Genomic DNA, 20,602 nt, shown 5'->3' with positions numbered 1-20,602 from the left:
CACACACTATTCATATTTGCATCATTGTTATATCACATGAGATAAATGTGTAAAAAAATTGATCGTGCACGAGACATATTTTTTGGCAAAAAATACATATTTTTCTTCTTGGTTCTTTCGGTATTATTTTATTATTTCCATTCTACATGACTTTACCGAAAGAACCAAGAAGATGAATCCCTGCAGTCACGAAAGCTTTAAATCGAAAATTAATATATTTTCTGATGGAATTTATTTTTACTCGTTATGTAAAATTTTGCGTGAAGACACCACAAACTTTAACAGTACAACGTGAACGCAAAACAAGATGTGCCTTTTTTTTAATTGAAACGATTGTTTATTATAATTTTAAAATCCATCTGTCATAAAAGTATTCTATGAGACATATACAGGCAAGGAACGTAGAAAACATTCGGAAACATGGCAACAAGACGTGAACACCCGCAACAGGAACAGAGAGCGTCGATGGCTCGCACCTCCGATCAGGACGGTTTGGCTACGTACATCCATCCAACGGTGCACGGGAGGTCTTATACATTGTGCTACATTTCAATGTTAAACAAACGCCGCACATTATGCGTGGATAAAAGGAAACATTTTCCGTCTCTGCAGGTATCTTGATTCTGTAAGTGTCCTCGTGAATGGCTTCACAAGCCACAATATGCTATTAGTCACGTATTTTTCACCATGAAATGGCAATTAAAGAAGGCTGTCTTGCGGCTGTTAATGAAACGCTATCTCAGACAAAATTATCCACGGTCCTGTTCCAAAAAAATGCAATCATTTCAAGAATACAGAAAAGGAACAGTAATGGTATTTTTTCATTGATTTTGAGAATTCAGGTTGCTTGCAGTAAGCAGGCTAAATCATTTTTGAGCTGTCTTTCCTATCAGCTTTTTTTTTGCCTCCCTCCATCTCTTTGGACAAAAAAAATAATAAGAACTAGAAAACCAATACTTATTTTGATGATGCATCGGCTCGTTTGTTAACCGCTAAGGACACACATATCCACACGAAATGCATGATGCCAAAGTACATAATTATGCAGGGCATTTCCAACATTATTTGAAAATACGTTGGTAAAATAAAGTTCTCACAGAATGAATAAAAATGAGTGGAATAATCACCTCAAATAAATCGAACATAAAAATAAAAATAAGCCTATTGCATTCTAATTTAAATAAAGTTTGTTCAGTTAGCTTAGCGATATTGAGGTGAACGATTATGTAAACAATGTATACCTTTAATTAGTCCGTAAATTTAAAATGGAGGCATCGCGGTAGATTGCCCGAATTACAACTACAAATCCCAGTCGGGGGCTAATCCAACCCATCATACTTCTGGGGTCCATAAACTGATTACCACTTCGTCGGAAGACATCATTTATTTTCCTAAGGAAATAATAACCTTTACTCGAGGAAACAACATTTCTATGAATGGCTCAGAGCTGCCAGCGAGGTGAGTGCTGCCCAACTTGATTATTTTCTTTGTATTTGCTTTTGGCATTTGGAGAGATGTCTGCTACGACCGCCATGTTCAATCCTAAACAATGATCGTATTTCCTTCCAATTCTCGTTTGTAATTTCTATGACTATCCAAGCAGGAATATGAGGATTTGTAAGAATGCACATTTTATATTATCAGAAGCTTTATGCATGATGATACATTTTAATTAATGCAACTGGCTACTATGGATATAGAAGAATCATGAAGGACAGTTTCACTTTAGTGTAAAACAATGGGGAGATGGAAGTTTAGGGAATGGGCGATTAAAAGTAGACACGCACATGTACCTCTTACAACAGTTTTAGATGCAGTAGTCACCGATTAAAGAAATGTGTTCATCACACAAACTATTTTAAAACAAGCCTAATATTGGTAAATTGTGACTTTTCCACTGTGACTTTTTTAAATATGATCTCATGATTCTGCAGTGGCACAACGTAATTATTGTGGTAAATTCGATCCTTAAACTATATCACGGAGACACTTACAGTTTATTTTCCATAAAATGAATGTCTCGACCACCATAGGACACTTGGTACAGGATGTGTCTTGTTACAACATCGTCTCATTAACTATCAAGCAATGAACATGGTGACACCACGGATGCCTCTTTCCATTTTGCTTGTCCTTCACAGCCTTTGGCGGGTGTTGTACCAGCGTGTTAGTCCACGTGATCACAGCGTACGTAATGTCCACGTGATTTGAACATCCTGAACAGGACATTCATGCATTAATGCTCTCAGGCCAAAGTCATCTCTCCCATTCAAAACTCACATTCTTCATGCTGTCTTCCCCTGTGAAGCGTTCTTTTACTAAGCACCATCCGACTGGAATGTGTTATATCATAATATGAGACTTCGATTCAGGTCATGTCGTTTAATATTTTGTTACTACGAGATTTGTAAATCTAGACAACTAATATTCCTTTTGGTAATTTCCTTCAATGTATCGTACCTTATGACATTGTTTCAACATGTTATAACTTCACATAACGTCATTATTATTCATTTTTAAATATACATTTTATTTTAATATGTTTGTGTTGTGTATCATCCATGGGCCACATTTACTGTGGAATGGATGTCCTGCTACTATCTTACCAGGAACCCTTTCTAAATGACACGTGCATTTCAAAGGATTAAGATGAATTACATAAATTGTTCACATTTATGGATTGTAATAATGCCTTTCATAATTCATCACAAAATATGATATCACAGACTGCATTATTACTTGCCTGTAAAGTATGCGACATACCGATTAAAACTTGATTTGTCAAGATTTATACCGATAAAGTCCTGTGATATTGTGGAACACCTTCCTTTGATATTTTCTGGGCCCAGACCAAATTCAAGCAGACCTCTCCAAAGGTCAAATTATCGTAAATCAATCTGCAGTGTATTCTTCCCAACTACCACTCCAATATTGTGTCAGTGGGATTTTAGCTGGTTAATGTGGCCTACCTCCATCCTCACATAACTCCTTAAAATGTATAAGATTAACCTATTAGCTAATGCGCATTTAAACCTGACTTTCCTAATGGATGTGTCACATGTATACATGCGTTATGAGAAGCTGATTAAAGCAATTGGAATTATTTATATAACAATTCGTCTAACCTTCTTGGTTCTTTTGTCACGTGACTTTACCGAAAGAACCAAGAAGATGAATCCCTGCAGTCACGAAAGCTTTAAATCGAAATTCGTCTAACCCCTATCGTCATGGTACATTTGGCATTTAACTCAGCTGTGCCTCTCAGCTTACTAGCATACATTTCCTCGTAATTTCAAACAATTTTTGACGGTGAAATTGCGGTACACTCCTTTACCATCGCGACAAACCATGATCACAACCCATCAAGCCAGAATTGCAGATGAGCAAGAGACACGGCACATTGGGACCAAATAACGTGACAGCAAAAGAAGCATTGTCGCAGCAAAAATAAAATGTAATGAACTAATCTATTGATCTCATATAATAATCTGCCAGACATGAGATACTGGCAATTATGTGGTCAACGCATAAAACTCACAACCAATGAACAGTAGTCAATAAACACTCTCGGCCGTTATACTGAACGAATCTTTTACCACGTGCAAGCAAATGTATTTACAAAGCATATTCATTTGAAGTGCTCAATTAAATAACTAAAACAATGTGCCATTGGATACAGCATAGCAAGCAAATGAAGATTATTCAAACTCATGCCACAACTGTGTAATGTGCTATGATGACTTATTTATTGGCTACAGTTATTTATTGATGTATAGTAATTGATAAATATTATTTCGCTGATAAATTTCAATACGGTAGTTTAGACATATATATCTTAATAAATGTCTTACTGAAGATTCACTTAATTTGTTATCACAGTATAATTATGCTATATTTACATGTTTTATTTTTTTACAGTGCTATATATTTGTATGAACATTTTTTTACATGTATGACCATTTAGTATATATCTCTGCAATGGTAGATCCTCAATGCTGTCGAAATGTTTTTTTTAGCAGACGACATGCAATGATAGTAAAGTACCGAAACATGTTTTGGTAAACAACAAAACCCAATCAAAGTGTATCTACATGTTAAGACATTATTAATAATTTATCAAAGAATTACAACAAATGTCGTACTTGACTGGTCATTTTATCTATATAAGTTTAAGTGAAACAAAAACCCCTCTTATACCTGAAATATACAATAACCAACAGCGTTGTGCATTTATGTACACTAAAAATGCCACCTATAGCATTGCAATTTTACAATGATTCCAATATAGTTGCGTGATGATCATTACACAGCTCACAACTTAATCATGCTGTTATTATAGATATACACATGGGTAAATTAATATAATGCCATGGCTGAAAACTAAATACAGCACATCATACCTAAGCTGACACAGTAAGTGCTCTCGTTGAAAATGTATATTCTTTATTGTCTTTTTAAAATAAACTTTAAATCTCTTCAGTAGTTTCCCACCAACCTTGCATTGTTTATAGCGTGTAGGCTCCGATTTTTACATGCAGACATCCATAGAATATGGACACAGTTCATAGGCTGTTTCCCAGTGAAACCCAAGGTAGCTTTTTGATACAAAGCTGATAAATGTCACACATAAAGTTATCCAAATAACCAATTACCGACTTGAGTCACAAAGTTCCTGTTATTGACAATAGTCAATGGCAGTTCGATTTAAAATTGCTGAAATTAAACACACATCAACACATTTCCGTTTGGCAACACTCACCCAGAGTTTTTGATGTGTTTTTTCTGTGAAATAAATTGATTTGGATAAATTCATAACGTGGAGTGAATGCTTGACGACGTCTTTCAGCACCACAACCAATGCTCCCATCACAGGCAGAGATGACGAGGGCACAACGAGCATTTTAAAATAAAGGAAGGCCAAAGTATGATACGTATTTATATAGAGTGTATGCATTAATAGTGCCCAATTACAATGCATTGTTTTCATGGGCTGAGAGTAAACTTTTAGCCAACAGATATTCCCAAGTGGCGTCTTGCGTCGTCAATGCTGAAGATTGTCAGATCTGGACTTGCTTTGTTCTGTTCAGCACTTATTAGCAAGCCATAATTTGTACAAAAATATTATAATGTTTTGGGCCAAGCTAGCATCAACACTGGGGGTCATGCAGTGTTGATGCTAGCAGAATTACAAATGGCATGGGCCTGTCACTGTACATGTAGCGCAGGGCACATAAACAGTACAATGAATGACGGTTCAGGCTTCAACGCGCTTCATGTGAAACATTTACTGGAGACATACTTCACGTCATGCCTTGAATTAATATGCAATTGGAATAAGCTGCCAAAAGCATCTCATTTTAATCTCATTACCAATTATAAAACACACCACCTTGAGGGGCAATGCGGGCGCAGTGAATGAGCGCACAGTTCCGTGCTGTCCTATTGGACATGCTCTGCTGCCCGTGTGTTCTATGGCTCGTATAACTTACTCGCATTATTGGCTTAATGAACAACGCAGCTCTGTCTGATCGCGGCAAAGTAATGCATTGAAACTAAGCGTGCCCACAAGTAAGCGAATGCTATCGCCTTGGGTCGGTGCAGCTCACCGTGACCCGGTGGTAAGCAAGGGCGGTCCGTCACATCGTTGCATCCTGCCGTAAAGAGGCCCAACGCATGGATTTTCAAATATTGCATTTCTGCATTTTTGTTCATTAAATAAGGGTTTGCTTACACTAATGGCCTGTATAAAAAGTGCAGTCGTGGTATTATGGTAAGAGAGGCAGGGGAAATTATTCTGGGCATCTGCTGCAGACTTGTGCCAATTTTAGGGTTGTTGGATTGTGGAGTGAGGAGCCTCAGAGCACTTTATTCAAACAATTGATCTCCAGAATTTAATCAGGGGCCTCCTGACCTTTTTCCACGCAAGCCTGACATTATCTACCATACAGTCTCCAGACATTACCCACCCCTAAATCATCCAAACTCCTCCCCGCATCATCCAAATATGCTTCCTGACACCCCCGACCAAACATTCCAGCTTTCTCCCTAGCCGGTGTTCCCCTGGTCTTCATTTCCTGCAGAACACCATTGCTACGGCTTCCAGCTTCCCACTTGGGCCTGCCAACTTTCTCCTAACTCTTAACCGAGCATTGTGGAAGGTGAGAGACAGAAAACAGAGACCAATGGATTTTCCCAGTATCCTAGAACACTTTTATTTCCAGGCCTGAAGACCAATATATTGTGCAGTTGTGGGTTATATTCTCGAATAATCCTCGCTGGGTTTTTTTTTTATTAAAAGTGTCCTTAAATGAACATTCTGCCTTCAACCTCTACATCTAAAAAAAAAGAAAGAAAGAGGGGTTGATACTCCCTTTAATTGTGTATGAGTACATGTGTGACTACTCATGTGTAGTACTCACACATGCATGCGTACGCTAAGAAATGCTTAGCTGTGCTTAACATTGTGCACTCACAAACTCACTCAGACATCCAACACACATTCATCATAAAAATCGTTGCCATGTGCATCTGCATTTTTGTTGTCCTTCCCCCGCACCTCCGATCAGTACGGTTGGCTACGTACGTCGCGAAAGAAGTTCAACACACATACATACATACTCCTCAAACAAGAAGCGATACAGCGGAAAGAACCCTCATACCAACGTATCTCTGGTACCATAGCAGGGCAAGGTGCTTGTATTACCTCCATCTTGTCTGCTGTTGACCAAGCCATTACCAACGTGTCCATTCTGGTGCCTGGGCCAGGACACCAATGAAGCATGCACACGGTTGTCAGGTGTTCCCGTTGGGCCAGGACGTCCCTCTTGTTGGTTGGACACACTCGACACGCACTGTACTCGGCTGCTTGAGCTCACATCATTTTTTCCTTGGACTGGGGCATTGGTGGACTGCCCATTATAGTGGGATGGCTTAACAAGTTGATCGCTGTAATTGGGCAAGCCAACAGCTTGGAAGGCGATGCCAGTCGGGTAGGAAATCAGACTCTGGCTCATCGGAGCGGGAGTTGTGACAGAGCTCATCAAACTGCTTTTCAGATTCCCTTTGTTCACACTTTGTGAAGGATCGACAACAGGATGACCTTGAGATGACGTTGATGAACAACAGCTCTGCTCTTTTGAGCTCCTCTGTTGATCTGACGGCACTTTGTTTGAAGACATTTTCTCCGGGTTCTCTTGAATGGATGCTTGCAGCGCTGCTCTGCTCTGTTCCAGTTGCTTTGCCGTGACATCATCCCCCACTTTGTTTGGCAAACTGTGGATCTGGTTTCCATGGGATGACCCTCTGGTGATCAGGCATCCGTAATTTGGGGGCTTTTTCATGTGGTTTTCATAGTCCGGAGGGCCACTAAACTGACTCCTAATCTTGCCACTAGCGGGGCCACTGTCGGACGGAGAATGGCTCATATGATCCCCATTACAAGATTGCCTGACATTAATATTGTCATAGTTTTGTGGTCTCATGGCCTCATTGTAACTTGGTGGGCATCTGACTTGATGATCGGCCTGAGCAGATTGATTTGTACAGAAGTTCCCATGACTGAGTGAATGTTTCATCGGTTCTGCCTGACTCTGCGTGTTTATCACCGGTTTTCCCTCGCCCATGGCGATTTCAGCATGACCCATATTATGATTCTCTGCACTGCTACAAATCAGCCCTGGATTTGTGCTACTGGAATATAGGCCACGCTGCTGACTCAAGCTTTTCCCATCATTTTCAGGTCCATGTAAAACGGCACCACTCTCGTCATGACTGACAATGCCACTTTTAGTTGGACGAAATAAGAATTTCCACTGACTCAACGGATGCTGTGAAGGGATCAGTTTAGACTCCACTACCGCTGTGCCAACGTCTTCTTGCGTTGTCGGAAACCCCAGGGAACTGCATTGCAAAACGTCGCAAGCCTGGCTTGAATTGGGGATCACTTTTAACGAAAAGTCAAATTCACCGGGAGGGTTTGCACCGTAGCTTTTTTGACTCGGCACCTTAAAAAGCTGCTTTTGCTCCATGAGCAAATTGTGGTTTCTGTAGCTGGGTTTAGTGGACAGCGGACCTCTCTGCTGCACCGTGAGCTTGCTGTTCCTCCCCCCCGGGTAATCACCACTGTGTGCTGGCTCTCGGCACGTGTTGCTGTACCAGGGGACGTTGAGATATTCGTTTGCTGGGCCGAGCCTCTCGCGTCCTGTGTTGCGATATTCCACTTCGCTTGGGGTGTTGTTTGCAGCAGAACAGTCAGAATAAAAAGGGGTTTCTTCAATGGGAATGAAATATTCTGTAAATATATAGAGAGAAAAAGCAATGAGTATGGTCCTGCAAGATTTAGCAATTAAAACAAGCAATATAATAACATTATATTTTGTTACAAATTAGATTCCTATAATTCTCGAGGACAAGAACACAATGGGTAACATAAAAAAACACATTATTGCACACTGGCATTTGTGAGGGCCTCCCACACTTAAGAAGCCCTCAAATATGGCTTTATATGAATCACTATAGACTCATATGCAAGTAGGCCACCTTAGATTGCAGGTACCACAAAGGTTTCTAATCTATTTATCTATTTTTATTTTTCCAGGTAAGACCCACTAAGCTATATAGGTACTTGTCAGAAGCGACCTCGCCTCAAATGAAAGCTCAACAAGGTAGCTTATCACGTGAACATTTATAGCAGCCAAATTGATTCTAAATGTTGAGGGCAGAATCGGACGACCCAGAGAAATATCAACGCAAACACGGGGAGAACATGTAATCTCCAAATACACAAGTATCAGGGTCGGGCTCGAACCCACGGCATACATTATCAGAGTTATGTGTTTTGTTTGCATTCCGACTGCAGGTATTGTGGTCAATGCAAACATGACTCCTTGTAAAAAAAAGTGTCAGTTTTGTTGCCAGATAAAAGGGTAAAAAAACCAATCATAACATTTACATTGCATCACAAACACGTACTGATGACAAACTCCACACCCATTACATCTAACATCAATTAAATGTTCCATATCCACTTGAAACTGATTTAGGTTCCTGAGACATGCAATTAAGTTGGATTGCATATAGAGCACATGTTGTTCAGACATTGGTCTATATCTGTTAAAATGAGCACGACATTGCTTGTAACCTAGTAAAATGGGTGTTTATTCACAATAAGCTTGGATAATCATAATTGACACTTTTTACGATAACGTAATGTTTTGGCATTAATTGGGCAGAGACTAAAAATATCACTCCACATTAAAACCACTCATTTCATGGTGACCCGAGGCTTAAACCCAGAATCTCAGAGGTGCATGGAGGAAACAGTATGTGTTTACAAGATATGCAAATTAAAATCACAAACAGAAAATATACATCCACAGGAGTGCATTCTTCACACATTTGGTGGATTACCAACGGTAGAATGTTAATTTCACTTTTAATTTATTTCGTATTATCAGCTTTGTGGAAGGGAGTCCAAATATATATTTTGTAAAGACCAGGACAGCCATGCAAGCAAAGGGACAGCTCGTTAGAATTTTGTATTTAATTGAAGGTCATTGTTGCGCCAGTGACAATGTACTCTTTTAAACGATGTCAAAGGATCTACAATGTTCATATATTTTGTTAGAAGCAGGCGCATTTCTTGCTCAGTCCACTGCTGGCAGAAGGCCCTCCACCAGAGGGGGATCTAGAGGGCCCCTCTAGAGGATTTTTTATTTATTTGTGGGTCAGATCACCGCTCAAGTAAGATGTGTGTCGTAAGACCCTCCTCCACCCGACACAGCCAACACATAAAGTTTGTCACGTGAACAAACGTGCCAACCTATTACTGCTTCAGCACCATCTGTGTGTCGGAGAGCAATCCGCAACATTTAACGATGTGGTTTGACTGGTCGTTGCTGGTAGCTACAACCAGTTGCCAGAATTTGTCAATTGCCTGATGATGCTGGTTGTAACTACCAGCGAAATTTCATACCCAACTTGCCTCCAACACACCGGTGAGCAAGGCGATGAATGACATTCAAATAAATAAAACAAATACAGCCGTACTTTAATCGACTACAACTTTAGTTGAATAAACCACTTCAATACACTTTGTTTTCAGAAGTTGTGGTTTAAACTATATTTCTACTTTAATAGACTGCTGCTCGTAAAACAACCACTAATCTATGTGAGCTATGTGATGAACATTGACATACTACGATGATGCTGAAGACTTGTTGTAATTTCGATAATTCAGCAGCTCATTATTGAGTAATACTATGAGGGGAAATGAAACATTATTTGTTCAAAGAGAGAAATAGTTGAAGTTATACCCTACAGCCCTTCATGCAAACTCAAGAACTCAGCCTCTTACAGCATAATCTGTCACCTGAAACATCACTGCTATATTACATTGAGCCCAAATACGGTCATGAATATAGTTTATTTTTAAAGTGCTAATATTCACATCAATAACGTTTCTGCTTTCATTGCTACAACTCATGCAGCAATTACTGTATTTAAATAATTCCTCATCATTATTATTACTATTGTTATTACTCCCCAGGGTACTTCAATATTATTCCCTTAAAAGCTTCACATCGGGCTTTGATTGCTTTGATGGTTCTTTGGGAACCGGGGGGACCAAAATAATTAGAGGCTGTGCGTCGACTGCGATGCTTCCACGTGTAAACGGTCGCTCGCTCCACCTCCGGCCTTGACACATCACCGGTGTTTGGACAGGTCCAGGCACCGCCACCGGGGCCCGCGCACTCCGACTTTCATTCCCTTTTGCAAGCGCGGCATTGTCAAGGGTTCGGAAACACCCAAGGTGCAAGCTGTGCGCCTCAAAAGGTCCGACATTCGTGCTTTGTTGCTCTACAATGGGGAAGCATTGGAAATCAGGTGCGGAACACGTGGCCTTAGATACTGCAATGTTAACATCCTACGTGACTTTACCGGAAGAACCAAAGAGTATGGATTCCTGCAGTCACGAAAGCTTCAAATCAAGATGGGGTTAGTATTATAGCCATAATTATCACAGTAACCTTAACTAAAACCCTGCCTCAACATTAATTTCACAAATTGTCACTATTCGAGATTGGGATTTTTTTTTACGAATAACAACAATAAGACACATCACATGTACACTGCGAAGTGGATGATGTTGGTCTTTTATCGTCGCATACACACATGCTCTCTCGGTGACGATCTCCCTGCTGTAAAGAAGAGCAATTGCTCGAAATGTCACCCATTATATATTTATATAGTTCCCCCTTTAAGGGCGGTGTTATTGATGAATGTGTTGCGTTGTTGTTCTTTGTGCATGTGCACCACTGGCATCGCAGTAGTCCAAATAACATGCTTTGGTGAAGAAAGAAAATTTGCAATTTCCATATTTCAGTCATGAGCTACACGTTGAGAGGCGATCAGACCCAAGTCTCTGTTGTAGGGCTGCAACACTGTCAGATCCGCGTTTATCAATTGCTGCCAAATAAATTTGAATGTCTTATTTATTACTTAATCATCCCCGTTAATCACACATTCACTGTATTTATAATCACTGTATTGGCTGGAAGCATGCGGCTGCTGATGAAGGGCGTTTGAAAGCCTGCTAACAACCCACTGGGTAACATTTATTATAGCCACAAACATGGCCATGAAGATGCTGCATGAGATACGTGCAAGTCATGCTGCGGATTAATGGAACTTTAAATACACAACAACGTCTTATAGGACCAGTTGCTTAAAGCTCGGTTCCGAACAAACGATCCCTTCTTGAGTATGTTAATATGCGGGAGAAACCACAGAGAACCTGGTGAAAGCACGTGCATTTCAGAGGATAACACATACGTCGTAAACCTACTTGATATACTGCCACACAGTGGCCACCGAGCACCTATGCAGGTGGGTGACCTCCAATTAGCACGGTTGACTACGTACGGTGCGAAAGAAGTTCAATTTCTCGTTGCAGTGGATCAAGGATACCCTAAAGTCCTCCCTGAAGTGCAGACTAATCAGCCTCCAAGTACGGGAGGGGCAGCAGGCTGCCGGCCGCCTAGGGCACTGCTGCATCCACCAGGCCATGGCCCACTTTGAGATCCACCGTCTCGATGTCGAAGCGGATCGCCGCCAAAAGAGAAAGGATCCCACTTCCATCTGGGACCGCGTGGGGCCCCAATGCCCAAAGGTCTGCGGATCCAGAATTGGACTCCTCAGCCCGCTCAATAGCAGCCTGAACCTGATGGGCGTCATCCTTGAACCCCGAGGGACTGCCACGACTCGGGCATACATTGGCACACGATTGTCCCACTGTTGCAGTTTTTTTCTTAAACAAACTTTGCCCAAGTTGCAAATCTGGTAAGTTTGTCAATTATAAGTTGATGCTGGCAGAGTTGTTTTTTTCTGATTAGGCTCTACAAAGTTCAATAAGCCCACGGCCATCTGAAAAATTGGTTAGGCTAAATCCAATAGGCGGATATAGCTTGGGGGGTGTTGATGGATTACACAGATTGCATCTTGCGTGTGATACTCTCCAAACTGCTGGGCTGCAAGGTAGCCTGAAGTTGCAAGTGCAATAAGTGGATTTGCTACTTATCTGTATATAGTTGGAGGGTTATTTTTGAGTGGCTTTTGACGGGTTTTCTCCTAGTATCCTGGTTTTCTGCAACATGAAAGAATTGTCCCTTCTGAAATGACCTTGTGACTCAATGAGATATAATCTTATATTATCCATGGCTGTATTATTAGTGACTACTTGTGGCAACAATTGATAAAAAATATATCATATTATCCACAGTTGGTTTATTCTTAGTATCTGTGCTTGTTCCAGATAAAGTGACCAAGAAGTAGAGCATGAATCCTCATGATATACGTTTAACCATGGACTTCTGCTCAAATAGCAACAGTTATTTGTTGTCAACAGGCATGAATAACAAGTGATGAATAATAAGATCCACCAATATCGCCGCTACTATCAGCATGGTTGAGAATGTCTGTCTGCGTTGCTATGCCTCATCTACAATAGTTGACATGAACATTTATCTAGACCTGGGCCGTAATCCGATTAATTAAGTAATCAATTTACTCGACCAATTATTATTGGTCTGCTTACTCGACCAAAAATATCATAACTGTTCACACATGTCGCTAGATTGGAGGTGATGGGCGGGGCATGGTGACATCATCACTAGGCATGTCACACTGGGCGTGGCTTGTGGAGGGTTTCCTGCTTTCGCGAAATGTGAAGTCAATTACAATCTTTAGTCGATTAATTGACGTCATAAACTATGCATCCCGACTCGACATTACTCCCACGTTTCCATGCTGCCCTAGACAGGTTAACCAAAATAATAGAGGTGCCCCACGCTTTATCCAGCAGTAAGAATTCTGCCAATCCATCAACGCAGGGTTGTAAATTCTGCATTTCTGCTGAGAATACAGCCAGAAAGCTGCACAAGGTTTCAACTGCCTTGGCTCTATTCGAGTTTGGTTGGACAGCCTTGCACTCGTCATGCTCGCGAATGAGCCGGTTTGCACGAGCAAATACAGGTTATGCTCACAAGCTGTTCGTGATGTCAAGGGCACCTTAACCTGCTATATATGGTATAAAGGAGTGTTATTGATAACGGTGGTGAGAGTATGCAATCTAAAGCTGTATATCGGTATATACTGTGTTTCCAATCACAATTGTGCCTTCCTTATTAAGAGTTTTAAGTGTACCTCATTAAACGTAGAGCCACACAGAGGCTCACAATTGATTGACTAAATGTATCGGTTGAAAATTTGTATATAAGCAACAGATAATCACTAGTTTCATCCTTTTTGTTAATCTGCTGATGAATAAAGGTATTCCCCATGCCACGTCAATGGGTTGTTTGACCATACTTCACCACAGTGGTCAATGTGTGCTCGCGAGGTAATCCTAAGTTCAGATATCGTGCAGCGTCTACGCTTTGCTTTAGTCGGCGAAATTTTATTTGGGACATTGGTTCACATTGCAGCGTGCTAACCATTGCGCCACCGCTCCACCTCCATTAGGTATACACGCGTAGATAAAGTGTTCCCCATGCTCCAAAGAGGATTTGGAAATGCTCGTCCCTATTCTTGATCATACGCAAGTGACAGATATTCTATATTCCTATTGCAAAAAAAACGGGTTCTTGACAGGATGACCGGTGGTGCTGAATCCCTATATTTTATTGACCCAGGAAAGATTATTACAAGATTAACCCCCCTCCCCGTCCCAAACCAGGATTTGAACTCGTGACCTGCTGATTTTTTAGTTGAACGTGGACATATGTATACACACAAAAACAATCTTCGCATTTAATTTCTCTGTAGAAACTCTGTTGTATCGCTGACAGCTTCTGTGATTAAATCTTGAACAAATTATCTATCTACCCTCATGTCCCATTACACTGCATAATGTCCAACACCGCGGGAGCGAGCTCGCGTCTGGATGCCGTTTAAATCATACATGAAAAGCACAGAATTGAAATCGACTGCATAGTGCTGCGGTATTGCCTGCGATGCCAATTCCTCGATTTTTAGGCTGGATTTACGCAGCTGCCCTACCGATGTTGACAGCATTTTGATGCCATGGAGGGGACCCTAATGGTGACAAATGTGTCTATAAAAAGAAACCGACAGCCCACGCACATCAGAGAACGACAGAAAATGTTCGTTGATTGTAATCCAGTCCCTCGCTAGCATGGCTGTTAGGAGGGCGCTGGGGTTGACAACAAGTCTGGAGATACAAACTATCTTCTCTTAATGTCTTGAGTGCAAAGGAAATGCTAATACTGCAGTACGACCTTAAGCACTCCTCAAACGAAGACAAAGCAGTCAGGCTAAAATAAAAACATACTTCGAGAGTTTCGATTTAAAGCTTTTCGTGACTGCAGGGATTCATCTTCTTGGTTCTTTCGGTAAAGTCACGTAGAAGGGACATAATAAAATAATAAAAATAAAACGTCGTGAGAATTATTTTATTATGTGTTATTCTTATTATTTTATTATTTCCCTTCTACATGACGGCCTGCGTTGTGGCCGAAACGTCGTGAGAATTATTTTATGTTGTATTTTTATTATTTCATTATTTCCCTTCTACGTGACTTTACCGAAAGAACCAAGAAGTAAACTTGATCAGTGCAGTCTTTTGCTTGCAGAGGCATTCGTTTTCAAACATTAATAAATATGTATATGCATATCAAACAAAACGTTTTCTTTTCTGTGCTAGCTATTTAAGTAAAAAAAATATATACCAATTTATGTTCATTCTACATCCATCATCTGAAGAAATCATGAAACAGTCTGCTTCGAATTTGAGAAAAAACTACCCAACTGTTTTTTTAATATTATTAATCAAGACGAACAAAACTCATCTTATTGAGGATGAGAACCTGGTCATGAAACATGTACTATAATTAGATTTAATCTTCTGGAATTAAAATCCAGTTATGCTGATTCAGTTCCTTAAAACTGATAAAGCGTTTGAGTCTCTTTTTAATTTATTTGCTTTTTGCCCCCAAATTACATTTTAGTTGTCCAACCGAATCATGGTCATGCCATGAAGACATTTCAATTCACAATTCTGACATCGAATCAGCCCACGAACTACACAGCCACCTGCTAGATGCCTGTGCCACACAACCACCACCTTGAACAACGCATTTCTCATTTCCGATTCGAGCTCTGCCTCATCGTCGCCCAACTATAAACACAAGTGTGCCCCCATGCTGGATGTAATCCAGATAAAAAAATAAACACTGACCACACAAACCGGGAATGGCCTTGCTTGTGGCTGGAGTGGCATAGTCACCGCCTTCCACCTTAGAGGGGAGCGGCTCTGAGTGGAAGCGCGTGGGGTCCGTGCTGTAGCGCTGGGCAGTGCTGTCCTGCCGGCCTCTCACGCCGAGAGGCTGCGGCGGCTGCTGCTGCTGATGGGCAACAGCGCTGCTGCACGCGGACTCCTCAAACACGTTGCACGCGGACGCCTCGCTGGCGTGGGAGCGCTGGGACGAGCTGCGTGCCAGGAAGACGCTGCCCCCCCACGTCTCCTCCTTCGCAGCTCCCATGTTGTCCTTCTGAGAGGCAGCGCTGGCCTGCGGCAAAGGGCCAGGACACATCGGGTCATTCAGCACATGCCTACAAGAACGAGATAAATAGTGCACAGCTCATTGACTCGTGGACATCAAGGGAAGAGACTCGCAGAAGGGGGTGAAGGAAAGACAATGAGATGCACAGGAGCAAGGCAGGGTGGGTCCTGATGTCAGTGTGGCATCTGCACACGTACCTGCAGTCAACGCTCAGTCAAGAGCACGCGTGCCAAAGCTCTACTACATTATTTTCCTGTATAAAATGTGAAATCGCCAGCACTGGCCGCTCACAAAGCGATACACAGCCTAGCTCTTTGGTGTGGTGGCCCCCCAATCAAAACCAGTGCCCCTCCAGCCGCCAATACAGTTGCCTCAAAGGACGTCTTGGGAAAAACCAAGAGAGGGTGCAACCCTAGGTCCACAGTTTTCATTATTCTCTTCTCCAAAATCGCATCCACTTTACAGCCAAATTAAAAGAAACAGTGCTGCCAGACCAGGCTTGTTCTTGGCCGATGGCTGCGAATGCTCACGCACGGCCGCGTGTGTGGCCGCAGACAACGCCTCTGATGCCGCTTACTGTATCATGCATCCCGGTTCACGGAGCCTTCCTAATCAGCTCGAGCAAACCACGAGGCTTCTTCAGATGAATATGCATGTGGTTCAGGTCCTAATTGAATCAGCTCGGTGTTGCGTTGAGACGAAGCGTGCAAAGGGAATGGTGGTTGGACTCTCTGAGGTGCAAACATAACCTTCAGGAGAACCCCTTTGCTTTGTTAACATGTTCTAATACATATTAACTATGCCAAGTTTCCAATTTGTGATTTTTTTGCCGTCCCTCTACTAATCAAAAAATACATGTAAGTTGTTACGAAATATGGGCAAAGCTCCACAGTAGAACAAATGTCTGGAAAAGCTGTGAGCTTAAATCCAGGTTGGAGGTTGACTAAGTCCATTACTCCTCCGGAGTTGATAAAATCTGCATAATTTTCTTCTACGTGACTTTACCGAAAGAACCAAAAAGATGAATCCCTGCAGTCACGAAAGCTTTAAATCGAAAAATAAAATCTGCATAATTTTACGGAAAATCTGCCCCCTCATTGGTGCCCTTAATCCAGTATCGCAAATTCCACATTCCTGTGACAGGTGTCCAATCACTCCTTAGAATAATTAATTTTTCTTGCTGCAAAGTAGTGAATCATTGTATCTACCCAAACGGATGATTGGCCGAGTCGACCCAAAACTGGGACCTGAACTTGAAGCATTCGGGATGCAAGTTGAATGCTTTAACCACAGCACCAAACTGGCAAGAGTTATACAATTGGAGCATAATTTACACATCCAAGGTAAAACACAAGATGGCTCATCTTCTTGGTTCTTTCCGTAAAGTCACGTAGAATGGAAATAATAAAATAATAAAAATAAAACAATAAAATAATTCTCACGACGTTGTCCATCGAACTTTGCCGCTTCTGCTCGCTTCCCACGCCACGTGAGTCATTCGAACTAGATTAATTATAAAGGAGGTAATTCAATAACTCCCCGCCCCTCCAATTATCACAGCAAAAAATGTTTGACGTACATTCATTACAACTTGAACTAAAGCCCTCAGCGTCTCGCCGTGGTGTCTCGTGAATGCATCGTTCCTGCAAATACAACTGCAGCACATTGCCCACTTCATGTCATACTGAAGCAATGCCTCCTGGAATCTCTGGAAATGTTGCTGACGTCGTTGTTGTTGTTGCTGCTGCAGTGTTCTGAATTACTTTGCCAGACTCAAAGTGTAAATATGTTGTATTGATGACGTATATCACTTTTATGTTCATGGAAACTTCGTGTAACATATAAGCGTGCCTTCTTTTCTCCCGTGGAGCAATTCATGTTATGTAAGAGATAGAGTACCTCATAAACACTCTATAGTGAGAGACCTGAAAGTCATTATAATACACTAGTTCATAAAGCCTATCTTTGCTAGGTAAAATGCCATTAAATATATTAATTAACCGGATAAATATGCTTTTTTTTTACGATCAGACACTAACAACTATAAAAAAAATAGTATATTTCCGTAAAAAAACAGGAAAATTGTTGACGACTTGATTCGACTTATTATATTTAAAGACGTACCCATTGGAAACCGCTGAATAGAAATATTGTTCTTTTCGAACAGAAAGAACACAATTAATTAACTTAATACTCGATGAGGGGAAGCTCCTATCTTTTACCGCTTTCGAATTATTCAGATTTGAACATCAGAAAATGTGTATTTTTTCGTTCAAACCCGCTTCAATCCGAAATATCTCCAAAACATCGAACAATGGTTTTCACTTTCATTGCATTTGCTGTTTAGTGCTCTACCAAACGAAAAAAAACGCAATCATATTTTAAACGGTTTTTAATGACAGCCACAAACATGTTCGTGGGGCACTGAAATTAGAGATTTGGGGGCCTTAAATTAACAAATCTCAGATTTTCAGATTTCTGTTGTTTATTTCCTAAAAGCTACATATGTACAAAATTGCAGCTTTTACTTTGTTGGGAAGTACGCTCGAAGTTTTTGAGACATACATACAGATTAAGGTCTTCATTTATATAGAATATATATCTTGTCTGCTCACATCCACTAGTGGCCATTACTTAGACTGATGTAAGCTAATATACTGCACCCTATTATTAAAGTTCATTTGTTAGAAATAACACATTCACATATAGTATACCTTATATTTTGCACATTTGAAGTAATATCTCTATTTTTCAGAGCTTGAAGATATATTATATAAATCTGAATTTAATAGCATTTTAAATACATACATAATCCTTTTTGCACAAATGTAAAATCTTCCAATATGATAACAGTGCCAAGCCATTCCATGGCCGATCATTTTTAAACCAACTCTATTGAACAAAGACCAGTCCATCAGTCTCTTTGTCTTCTGCATTAAAAAAAATCACAGAAATATCATCCTGCCAGCAACAGTGATACAAATAAAGAAAACCCCCTAGTTTGTTAAGATACTCTTCATTTACAGAGCCCATAAGCCCACACCTTCAGAATCAATAAAATAAAAAATTGTAGAAAATCAACATTGGTTGTCCAATGGAGAGAATGGCTCCTGCCATGGCAATGCAGATTTTTCACCACGAGCTCAGATCCACAGCTATCGATGAGAACCACTAGGGGCTCATTAAACACAATACACTTTGATGCCAAAGTGTAGATGTGTACGTTGAATCGAAAGAAAAAAAATCATACAATACGCAGTTGCAAATTTTTGATTTACAAAATGTGAATCATTACCAATGCACAAAGAGCCATACACTTGCTGATGGGGTTCTGAAGCAGTGGGTAAATTGGCTGCCCGTTGTCCTCGGGGATTGAGACTCTCGCTGTCTCGACAGAGCAAGGGCAACTACTGGGGTACATGGCAGCGCAGTGCAGCGAGATGCCTCTTATCTGCAATAATATGGGGCACTGTTCAGAGATCACGATATCCGCGTTCATACGTGAACATTATTCCTCTTGCCCACGTAGACGACCGCAGATTACAGGCGTGGTTTGCTGCGACTTCTGGTTCACTCCTCTTACGCATTGAGCCGTCTCAGGTAAGAGGCGTCAATGCAGTAACTCCCAGGGACCATTCCAGTGTGTCATCGCCTTGTCATTTGGTGCCACGGGGCCGGGTATGAACTCTGGAGAACCATCCATGACCAGCGCCTTCCACCTTCTTCTATCCTTCGCTGCATCTCGGAGTTCGGGAAGAGTGGAGCCAGTAGAGCTCCTCACCTCGTCCGAACATCTCGTCAGTGACCCACCGCTTCTTCTTCTACCACCTCCTCCAATGCCAAGCCATTGTTTTTTTTCTCTCCAGCACTTAATTCCTCGTTACACGACCGGAGAGGGGACATTTTCTGTCGTTGTTTCACGGGCGATGACTTCCAACGGAGAAGACGCCCCGCGTCGACCCGTTCCAGGATCGAGGCGTTTGTCCTTCTGGCTGTCCCGCGCTCCTCCCGACGTTCTCCTCCAGCACCGCATCTCAAGCACTTTGATCTTCCTCCTCTCGCTCATCCTCACCCACTACCCACGACTCGCATCCATACAAAGCAACTGGTTGCACCAGCGCCTTTTCCGTCCTTTCATCAGTCTCGGTTTGTTATGCGCCCTGTCTCTCCAGACATTAGCCAGGCCTGACACGGCTGATCTTCCCCACACCAGTCGTCTCTTCTGTGCAATCTCCATTATGTTCAAGCATGGAAAGCTAGAAACACGGAACTCTTCCCCCACTGCCACCTGTTGGTCTTCCACCCTGAATCCGTCTTGCTTCCTTGGTTGACATCACGTTTGTTTTCTTGACGTTGACGAAAAGATCAGCTTCCTCACTCGCATTCTTCACAGACGTCATCAGTAATAAAGTAGTTTTTTTTGGTTAGATCGCGTAAATGTCAATGTGCCGTTAACCCGCCACCACCCGACACAGACCAATGAGTAAGGTTTGTCACGTAAACAGAACGTGCCAATTAGTTAC

General features: G+C 41.5%; 1 protein-coding gene across 2 annotated transcripts in view; it reads right to left on the bottom strand.

The window, feature by feature from the left end:
- Window positions 1-319: 319 nt before the first annotated feature.
- LOC133344587 (receptor tyrosine-protein kinase erbB-4-like) overlaps window positions 320-20,602 on the bottom strand; it is a 257,044-nt gene continuing 236,761 nt past the window's right edge. Inside the window, exons 26-27 of one of the 2 annotated variants that reach the window (XM_061554583.1) lie at window positions 15,755-16,085; window positions 320-8,290 (exon numbers count right to left, since the gene is read on the bottom strand). In XM_061554583.1, the coding sequence (XP_061410567.1) occupies window positions 6,654-8,290; window positions 15,755-16,085 (1,968 nt within the window). In that variant the 3' untranslated portion in view covers window positions 320-6,653. The remainder of the gene's footprint in view (window positions 8,291-15,754; window positions 16,086-20,602) is intronic. The other variant, XM_061554585.1, reaches the window with a different exon arrangement.

The sequence above is a fragment of the Lethenteron reissneri genome, chromosome 20, assembly GCF_015708825.2.
Source record: "Lethenteron reissneri isolate LAM-NWPU_2019-01 chromosome 20, ASM1570882v1, whole genome shotgun sequence".
In the NCBI taxonomy this organism is placed as follows: Eukaryota; Metazoa; Chordata; class Hyperoartia; order Petromyzontiformes; family Petromyzontidae; genus Lethenteron; species Lethenteron reissneri.
Note: the sequence above shows the minus strand (reverse complement) of the source record. Positions and strands in the feature narration are given on the sequence as shown.